The 10857-nt window shown below is 45.4% G+C and overlaps 1 protein-coding gene across 1 annotated transcript in view; it reads left to right on the plus strand.

Annotated features, from left to right (window-relative positions):
- Positions 1–5000: 5000 nt before the first annotated feature.
- dtna (dystrobrevin, alpha) overlaps positions 5001–10857 on the plus strand; it is a gene marked incomplete at both ends in the record, with an annotated part of 11607 nt that continues 5750 nt past the window's right edge. The window contains 10 exons of the mRNA XM_084458228.1: positions 5001–5067; positions 5417–5497; positions 5610–5823; positions 6202–6287; positions 6839–6993; positions 7264–7369; positions 7798–7964; positions 8308–8432; positions 9626–9709; positions 9926–9997. Of these exons, the coding sequence (XP_084314354.1) occupies positions 5001–5067; positions 5417–5497; positions 5610–5823; positions 6202–6287; positions 6839–6993; positions 7264–7369; positions 7798–7964; positions 8308–8432; positions 9626–9709; positions 9926–9997 (1157 nt within the window). The remainder of the gene's footprint in view (positions 5068–5416; positions 5498–5609; positions 5824–6201; positions 6288–6838; positions 6994–7263; positions 7370–7797; positions 7965–8307; positions 8433–9625; positions 9710–9925; positions 9998–10857) is intronic.

Genomic DNA, 10857 nt, shown 5'->3' on the forward strand with positions numbered 1-10857 from the left:
TGTGTTGTTGCCATCCATGCTTGTTGCTGTATTCAATCCTGCCTAGCGTGGCTGGATACAGAAGATGGATGATGTGATGGTACACAAAAACAAAGCAGCAGCAATCAACAGCTTCTCTCATACTACTATTTAGTAACTTTAGTAACGTTAGGGAAAATAGCTCTTGTGCACCCCCTAGCTAGCAATATTTCAGATTAAACCGCGTTTATAAAAATCAAGTGTCGGTCAAGAATATCGAACATCAAGAGAAACAATATGTTAAAAACAGGTGTCACTTTAAAACGATAATAAGCCTACTCACCACAGAACAATGTTAATATTCGTGAAATTGCACAGCCTATATGGTTGTAGTGGGAGTGACCTAACGTAAGGGGAACAGCTAGTGCTATCAACTTACTCGCCCCCCTTGATTTAGATAAGCCCTCGATCCTTTCTCTTCAAATTGTTAGGCTACATGTTGATTTCCTTGATAGCTATGAATCACATAGGCTATTCTGCAACAATGTAGGTATCCCGGCGTGTAATGCTACACAAAGTGAAAGTTTTAAAGGCGTTATAATATTACACCGGACAAGTCTTTTTCGTCTCGTCTCGAAAGGCTGCGTAAACTACTCGGCATATCATCTCGTTGCTTAGCAACAGGCAGGTTCCCAGTGAGCTGCATTCACGACCATTGTAGCTCGGGGTGCGTGATGTGATGAGTACACCGTTGCGAAATTGATTAGGCTATCTAAACTCATGGTCGCATCGATGGTATTGGGGAACATTTGGAGAATTCGTAGGCTACGGCACGATTACAGACTCATGAGAAAGTTCTAGGATTTCGGAAGATATAAGTTGCATAAAGCTAAACTTTGAGTTCAATCACTTTCAACTGGGTTAGACAACAAATAGCCTAGCCTATTTGTCGCTTATCATCACAGAATAATAATAGACCTAATAATAATAATAATAATAATAATCATTATCATCATAATTCATTTTATTTAGAAACCACTTTTCATTGTCAGGCAATCTCTAAGTGCTGAAACAATCTTCATGCAAAATCATCATTCATCAAAGTGCTGAAGTAGGCTAATTAGGAAAACAAAGCAGAATGTCCTAATAACAAGCTTAACTAAAATAACCTACATAGCCTACACATTATTAGGCTACATAAAACAAGCTAAATAAGTAGGTCTTCAGACCAGTCTTAAAAGAACTCCGAGTCTGCGGTAACCCGTTGTGCCCTCAGATTGTCAGGGAGGGCATTCCAAAGGCGGTGGTTAGCTGAGCAGGGCCCAATCGCCCATAGAGCAGATGAGCTGAGTCCTGGGGGTATGAAGAAACAGGCTGTTTCCAGATCGAAGACTGCAGGAGGGGTTCAGTGGAGTGAGGAGTTCTTTGAGGTAGGGAGGTGCATTACCATGACATAACTGAAAGTTAAGTGAAGGGTTCTGTATTGAATCCTGTGGAGACAGGTGAAAGATGCCAGATAGGGGTGATATGGGTATTTCCGCACTCTCATCACCAGGATCCTGGCAGCACTGTTCTGGAGCTTTTGTAATGTATTGTATGAAAAAAATAATTACATTTTATAACAGATTTCTCCCACTTTATGACCAATTGCTCTCGCATTTGAGCAGATTAGGCCATCATGTTAAAGGACTTTTTTGGTGACTTCAACATTTTGTGAAGAATAGGCTACACTGACGCGAGTGAAGAGATTCCGCATTACGTCATCGCAGAGGCCACTAGGCAAATGCTAGGCTGCGCTACTAGAAAATTTCCATCACAGCAACGTTTGAAAGCCACACAGCTGTAGTAAGCATGGGCGTTCTATGGAGTTAACCAGGCAGATTGATCAAATGAACCGTGAGCACACCATACGAGACCGCTGATACTTCCATTTTTGGATAAATAATGCTGTTGAAAGATGTCTCGAAATTCTGGTAAGTGTAGGACAAGTGCACAGCCGCGGCCACAGTAGAGGCGATGGAACGACCTTATGATTCCGTATTTCAATCGGGACAAGTTTCACCGAGAAAAAAAGATGACCATTGCATGCCAATAACTAGGACTGACGCTTACGATTTTGGCATGTAAAATCGTCGCTTATTTGTAAGGTGTCCCACCGGTCGTGACAGGAGCCTATCACAGGTGGTAACATGTCATGAGCTGCCTGTTGCCCTTTTCACTGCTCGTGTGTGTGTATTCTGTAGTAGACTGGGGGCTAATACTAGACTTATCTATGCTTTTGTGTTACATGATTTTCTCAGCCAACTCCTGTTTTTCTCGTACTTTTAGCTGGGGCTAAAGCTGTGACGAGAAGACAGTGGACTTGAATTTTCATTAAACAAAGAGAAACACGCATAAACCATTTTACAAAACTCAATTAAACCATCAGTGTTGGTACTAAGAAGCAGAGGGTGCAGAGGCCCCTCATGCAGACGTCACTGGCTAGTAGCCTATACTAGACAACAATCAGGGCTGCAATTGAGGTTTGTGTGCTACTACTACACTCTCATAACGACTAGGCTACGTACTGACAGATTGTGTATACTTAACTGTTGTTTATGCACCATAAACACATTATTATATGTTGTGATGCTATTGCTGACGATTGCTGTAGGCCTACTGTTAACTTGCACAGACAAACTTTGGACAGTGCTTCACTGGGGCTTGAAATCAGATGCCAAACCCAATTATATTCGCATGAAGTAAAAATAACACTGGGTCAATCAGTGGAGGTAAATGCATGGACAGCTGCAATAAATAGCGAATGAGTCTGTTGGGGATAGGCCATAACTCAAGCAACTGCTCATGTGCAGAAATATTGTATGAGTCGCCTAATACAGTATGGCAGCCTGATCCAAGTAGTTCAAGAATATAAATCGTGGAAAAACAGGCTCTTGTGTTTTGTTTTCCCTGTGTCAGAAATAGAGCCGTCATGTAAATAACAGACTAATAAGGTAATTGCTCTGCATGCCTGGAATTTAGTTGATATTTTGCAGGAATAATGTGTGTGTTTGTGGTATGTTGCTGAGGGAAACTGCTGTAAGCTGCCTCGGTTCGATCTTGGCAGGGAGGAGAGCGACAAGTCACCTGCATGCTTTATGGTACAGTATACAATGATCGGCTCTTGTAAGGACAGTTCTTTTCTTATACTGCCAGGGTGACACAGGCACACAGAGAGAGCAATGCTCGCTGGGACCGTGCCAAGTGAGAGGGTTGAGGGGCTGCTGCAACTAGAGAGCCAGGAAAGCTGTGCAAGAATGTGGAGCCTGCTCATTTTGAAGTTAAAGATAGAGGCAGCACAAGCCATGTCCCGACAGTTTCTAATTTCAGATTTCTGTAGCTAGGCCTGTCCAACGTGTTGCTTTTGTTTTTAAGTTTGCTGGCTAGGGGGCGGGGGTTTACTGAACAGTTGTTATTAAGAAGAAGGACCTGCCTTTGCACTAACCAACAAACAAGGAGAAGGAGTAAGAGATCATGGTACACCCAGAAGGGTAGGTCGATATTTGGAACAAGAGTTCCCTTTGCCAACTTGCAATCTATGGTCTTTTTTGGTGGTTTTCAATGCAAATACTAGGAGATATAGTTTGTGATCAGTCTGAGCTATTTCATAGATTGAAAATAGATTCACAGATTGAAAATAGACTCAGCTTGGCACACAGAAGTGGCTCTGTTCCTCTGTTATGTTGTTATTATTATTTACCTCGTTTATTATTAGGTAGTTATCTTGTGTTTTGCACAATGTTCAGCATCGCCCATACTGCAGATGGCTGGCACGCAATGACTGATGATAATATGTACATGATCAACTCACGGTTGTGCGCTCGCTAAAACATAATGCAGACCATTTACACAGACTTTATTGCGTGAAGTGTGACTTCTGGGAATATGACAACTTTCCACAGTTGCATCTAAGCGTTACACCACAGGGAAGATATAATTGTCTAACGTTTTGGTATAACCCATATCTACATTTTACTTGATCAAATACACAATTACCTGAGGATAATTTGGATGGATGAATGCTGTATCTAAATAAGTGTTTGTGTCTGCAGCTCATATATTTGAATGGGACTGAATGTGACCTTGCAGAATTTGATGACTTATGTCAATGCTATGAAAACTTGGCTCTGCATAGTGCAAACTTTGGACGTCTGTAAAGAAAGGGGTGTGTGTGTGTGTGTGTGTGTGTGTGTGTGTGTGTGTGGGGGGGGGGGTGATGAAATGCCACCCTGTTTTTTAGGAATGGGGCGGCCAGGTTCTTCGCTGCCATGGCAACCAACCACATGACTAGGTGTATTAGATTGCCTTGGACAGTGTGCAGTGAGGCATGGCGTGAACACTCTGCCATTCTCCATCTGTGAAAGACTCATCCCTGTCTCACTCAAGTTTATCCATGGCCTTTACACACACTCCCGCTGACATTCATGCGCAGAATCTCTCTATTCACCACTTTAAAACTGTTTATTAGTTTGTCCATACTCTGTTGTTTATCTAAATGTATGTTCAGAAGTTCTTGGCCGGGCTTGGTGAGGTGAGAACTCTACAGTGTAAACTACTGAGTTGAGTCTCATGTCTAGATGTTAGTGAGGCTAACAGACTGTTAAGTGAATGGTGGGGTGAAATGTGACCTGGAGTGGTTGATGACACGGCAGGGGGACCACTACTGTTAACCAAGTACTGTACTTCAGAGGGTACAAATGGCTAAATGATCCATTTGCAGCACACTTTGGACGCTGTGCTTGACATACAGTAGGCCTGGGTGCAGCTTGACCGAACACATTGGGACATTACATGACTCTAGATGGGGTAAAAAAAAAGATGCAATGTTCTACAGTATACATTAGCTGTGTTATTGCTGTTCAGCTAAAAATATGCTAAGTACCTTTTCTACAGCATCCGGCCCGTGACTCTCATGGCCTAGTAGTGTCTGTGCATGTCCAAGTCGTAACTCTGACGGCCGATGGTGCTGACGCCACCTTTCTCTGCTCCTCACCCCGGCCAGAATGATCAAGGAACGCGGGCGGAGTGGTGTCACCATGGTGGACAGAAGACAACTGTTTGCGGAGATGAGTAAGTCCCCGGGGTCGTTTACCAGAGTGACCCACTTTCGATGTGATGTGGTGGCATGTATCGTGCGGTGCAGGGGAGTACAGTAGCAGCAGTAAGTCTTTCTCTATGGAAGCTAGTTGTACAGAATATGGACACCGAATATCATGGAGATCACGTGTCCCCCCGCAAGAGCTTGGGATGGATTTGGAGCAGTGGCTCCCACAGACGTGTAGCGTTAATGTCTCCCCGTTATTTACATAGTTTGAGGCGGGACAGTCTCCCCTCTGGCTCCCCACTGTCTGTCGTAGGCAGCGTTCCTGTGAACACCCCGCCGCGTTGCGCTTCGCACAAATGTTGTCATTCTTTACAGGGGCTCAAGAGCTGGACTCCATAAGGCTGTCAACGTACAGGACAGCCTGCAAACTACGATTTGTTCAGAAGAAATGCAACCGTAAGTATAGCGTCGGCGATTGGATGGATGGCAGCGGGTCCTTGCTGTCCAGCAGGCCCATGGCCCGCCTGGCAAAGCGAGAGAAGGGTCATGTTATTTTTTTCCTTTGCAGTACATTTGGTGGACATCTGGAATGTCATTGAGGCCTTCCGGGAGAACGGCCTCAACACCATGGACCTCAACACGGAGTTCACTGTGGCGCGTTTGGAAGCAATACTGTCCACCATCTTCTACCAGCTGAACAAGCGTATGCCCACCACCCACCAGATCAACGTGGAGCAGTCCATCAGCCTGCTACTCAACTTCCTGCTGGCAGCCTATGACCAGTGAGTTCTGTTGTCACGTGACCGCGGCCGTCACCGAGAGGGCTGTTTCGTCGTTGGTGTACTGAAGTGTTGAAGTCCCTGCTGAGTTCGCCACGGGAGAATGACAGCGCAGACTGTTTTTGGGGTGTTTCGCCCCAACTGTTTTGTGTACCAAGTGATGCATACTACAGTATGTAATGAACATCAAGTGCTAAGGAAACGGAATAGAGTGCAGTGATGGTATGGGAAAGGATGATAAATACAATTGAACTTTAGGTTATGGATTCTTCTAGCAAGAGAAATGTGTGAGGAGGACTCTTCACATGCATGCTTTAGATTAGGACTGACCTCTCCCCCAGAATAAATGTGCAATATGTGAAATGGGTTTTTCTTTTTCAGGGAAGGCCTTGGAAAAATATCTGTCTTTATTGTGAAAATGGCCCTAGCAACCATCTGTGGAGGAAAGATTTTGGATAAGCTAAGATGTAAGCAACCCCATTAATCATCAAGTATCGATTTGTGGACGAAACAACCAATTTACCTTTAAGGATATCAATAAATAGCATTGGCTATGTGAAGTTCAGCTATCCTGCATTGTGAAATAATGTGTTAACTGTAGTCTATAGTGGACTTTCTCACAAAATATTTTGCTAGAATGGGCAAATACTTTTAAATATCTATGTCTGCCAAGACTATTGTTCCAAGAACACACTTTCAGTGGCTGGGAGAAGTCATCCTTCATAATCTGAAGGATAATATAGCGCTTATTACATAATCTACAAAATCTGGCACAGCAGCTGCAGTGGCTCATGAAGGGAAAATGGAGGTCTAGTTATTTTGTTCATGTGTTGAAAATAATCGATTTGAAAAACAGCTTGCTTTGATTTGTTTTTGCCTTGTAGGGTTGATTTGTTTTTGCCTTGTAAGTGGTATGATTGCATTGTCACGCTGCAATTATCTCAGTAGGGTTTGACATAACTGAAAATTAGTTTGATTCATTTGATACGAAGTAACGCCTCCCTTGTGTTTTCCCAAGATATCTTTTCTCAGATTTCAGACCCTGGTGGTATAATGGTGTACACGCAATTCGACCAGTTTCTGAGGGAAGTTCTCAAATTACCGATGACTGTTTTTGAGGGACCCTCCTTCAGCTACACCGAGCAAGCCACAAGAACCTGCTTTGCACAGCAGGTGAGTGTCCCGCCCTTACCAACAATGTTCTAAATCAATAAGTCAAAATCACTGATATCGATACAGTGGCTGAATTTTTTGTCTCATCAAATGTCCACCGCATTGTTTTCCCCTGCGTTCAAACATAGTGTCCCAGATAGCAAGCGGATGTGTAATGATTCTGGGCCATATATGGGCCGGAACTAAGCCACAAGGCCAGATCTGGCCTGTTTATGGCCCAGATCCGCTTGCTATCTGGGGTTGGTGTAATCCTCCTCTACATGTTGACAGAAAAAGGTCTCCCTCAATACATTCTTGGACACGCTGATGTCGGACCCTCCCCCCCAGTGTCTGGTGTGGTTACCGCTCATGCACCGGCTGGCCAACGTGGAGAACGGTGAGCCAGAACACCACATACGCACATGCAGGGCATCGCTGGCCGGACCAGCGTGTCACTCTGTCTCATATCAGACACAGACACGCACACACGCCCGCTCACAAACACCCACACGTACTGTACGTGCAGGGCCATACTGTGGATGCTCTCAGCTGCACACGCATGCCTCCAGCGTGATCAACACCCTGCATGAACGACAAGAAGCAGAGATAGACTCTGACGCACATGCTGACGATCACGGAGCTTCCTGTCCGAATCCATGTTCATCAAACGAACGCCGTTCGGGAGTTCATGCAGGAACGTCACAGTGGCAGCTGTAGTAAACAAAATGGAAACGGGTGTTTACAACCCTCGGTTGTTTGTGTTTGTGTGTGTGTGTGTGTGTGTGTGTGTGTGTGCGCACCCCCCCCCACCCTCCCTCCCTGCAGTCTTTCACCCGGTCGAGTGCTCCTACTGCCACAGTGAGAGTATGATGGGCTTCCGCTACCGCTGCCAGCAATGTCATAATTACCAGCTCTGTCAGGACTGCTTCTGGAGGGGGCATGCCAGCGGTTCCCATAGCAACCAGCATCAAATGAAGGAGTACACGTCATGGGTAAGGGGGGTGGGGGGAGGGGGAGGGGGGGGGGCTAGCGAGGGGGCGGTCGGTGGGGGGGGGGGGGTGTGCGACTGCACCGGACCAATCAGCGCGGCCATTTCTACTCAGCCTCCCCGGCACGTAGCTCGGTGTGGAGCGCGCCCATCGCGGCCGTGGCCGCAACTCCAGCGTCGGCCGAAGGTCAAAAGGAATCCCCGAATGCTTTTAAAAGACGTGGGTTGTGGCCAAGTTACACCCCCCTAGTCCATAACCTCATCGCGCTCCGAAAGGACGCTGTTGTCCGTGCTTATGTCTTCTTGCCCTTCGAAATCTACCCCTTTTGTCTGTGTGTTTCTCTCAGAAATCCCCAGCTAAGAAGTTATCTAGCGCCCTCAGTAAGTCCCTGAGCTGTGCGTCCAGTCGAGAACCCCTCCAACCCCTTGTCTCCGACATGCCTGAGAAGCCTCTGAACCTGGCCCACATAGTGTAAGTGCACCCACCCCCCATCACACACACTCTCGCACACACACACACACACGCACACACACACACACACACACTAACAATCACCTTTACAAAGCCCCCCTTCTCCTCCTCTCCACATTCAGCTGAACGCTCATGAATGCTTCATAATGGCTTTGCACACGCCTCCAACTCCCAACTGATACCAATCAATCTTTGGAAGCACATGATCACCGATGCCTGATTGCAGCCTTAGGAACGACGGCAGTCCTTAGAGCAGATGTCCATTTATCCCTCTATGTCATCCTGCGTGAATCGTCAATTACCTTTTGTTGTCATTTGTCAATGATTGTGGTACTGTATATGGTCTGAGAGAAATAGACTCCTTCCAGCTGCAGTCAGTGATAGATACTGTATGTGAGTCATTATCCTCTCAGCTCCTTAACAGACAGACGAACTGTCCACCCAGTTAAAGAGCAGGGTGGCAATTTATTATAATAGTTCATATTCAGAAATATTGATTCCATTATTCTAAAAGCCTTTCTACTTGAAAATAGATTCAGATGTAAGTAACACTCAATTGTGGGTGATTGTAACATATTGTATTTGTTCTTTTCTTGCTGCAAAATAGAGACACGTGGTAAGTTTCTTTTTTTGCTAGAATAATCCATCTAGAATATGCTAACAGGTAATTAGAGATTGAGAATCTAGTTTCCATCTCACATAGCTGACCAAATTGTTTATGTACAGTAAGATGCAGCATTAATAGCATATGAGGTTTTGTAATGGTAAGTGCTGACATGGTTTGTGATCCGTAAAGGGGCGCTTCTTCTGTATACTATGGCACAACCTACTGTATGTCCTTCCAAGGTGTCTGTGTCCATTATCACATCCTGTAGTCTAACACTTTTTAAGTCAACAAAAGTACGATGTAGTTCAATTAATTTGTAGCTTGTGTGTGCGAGGAAGCAATCTACACCTTCACATATTTTACAATATTTTCACAATCAGAAAAGGCTCGATTCACACACACACACACACACACACACGCACGCACGCACACACACACACACACACACACACACACACACACACACACACACACACACACACACATAACAAGTTATGATTTGTGCTTTCTTCCTCTTCAAGGTAGAAACCACCCCTGCTCTGCCACTGTTAGCTTTAGGAAATAACTGTGTTTGTACCCTGCCCAGGCCACCCAGACCGATGAACATGACCACTGACTACGCTCTCTCTCACTCCATGCCCATCACAGGGAACCCCTACTCTACCAAGAAGTGAGTACCCCGTGTCCGATCAACTTCAGTATTGGATAGTCAGAGGTATCTGTAAACAAGGCCACAGAGAAGAACAAACCAAGTCCCCTTTAAGGCCATTTTATACATTCCCAATGAAGGGCGTGTGTGTGCGTGTGTGTGCCTGCGCATGTGTGTGTGCGCGTGTGCGTTTGTGTTGCTCTTTTGTTGTCTCACTCCTTTGTCTGGTATAAATAGCACCAAGAATAATGAAGTTGAGAACAGAAAGAGGTTGGCTAGGGCCGCACCAGATCTGTTGAGAGGGAAGGGGTAAGTGAACCAGGCCGGCCTGTGAGAATGACGTTGTGGCTCAAATGCATGCCAAACTAATATAGATATAGTTAATATAGTCATAGAGCATTGATTGGAGCGCTTAGTGTCCCCAATGGAACTATCAGCTACTCTGATATCATGTAGAGGGGTTTACGTTGCAGTTCTCAAGGGGCTATTTCAAAGATGCTAGATGAAGCATGCATAGTAAAGATCATTGACTATTCATTAGCGAAGGGTATCTATAAGTCATTTTCATAGGCATATGCGTTATCTGCTCACAGCGAAACTCACTGCGAGAGACTACATTGTGCAATGACTTCCCGGCAATCCATTGTTTGTTGGCCTTAGCTTACCTTCTGAATTTTATGCTGTTTGTTTCATAATGTCAACTTCGTTGATATATACGTGAATGTGTTCATGGAGTCGGGTGCAGAGGGTTTAAGTCGTTACAGAGTGTCGTTCTCTCAGGGAGTCCTCCATTATTTCCTGGCAGAGAAGCTACACCTGCACTTGATGGTAATGATGGCATAAAAGACAACAGCCCCATTGGGAAGATACTGCTCCCATTCATAACCCCAGTCCTGCAGAGTGTGCGCAGTGGGTGTGATTTATAGAGCTTCTGTGAGTTTTACCCCTCCGGCCCCTCGGTTCTAACCTGGCAACCCGTCCTTAAATCGCTTCACTCACGCTCACTGTTCTCCGGGATTGGTCACTGGCTGGCCATCGCCAGGCTACATCAGTTCTGTTCACCCCAGGGCCCGGTTTGAGTTTGCGCTCGTAGGAATCTGTACATGTCAGTTGAATGGAATGTTTTCCTTTTGAGGTCATGGCGTCGTTTTTAGGCTGCTGAGTGGCAC

The sequence above is a fragment of the Borostomias antarcticus genome (genome assembly GCF_949987555.1).
Source record: "Borostomias antarcticus genome assembly, chromosome: 24".
NCBI lineage: Eukaryota > Metazoa > Chordata > Actinopteri > Stomiiformes > Stomiidae > Borostomias > Borostomias antarcticus.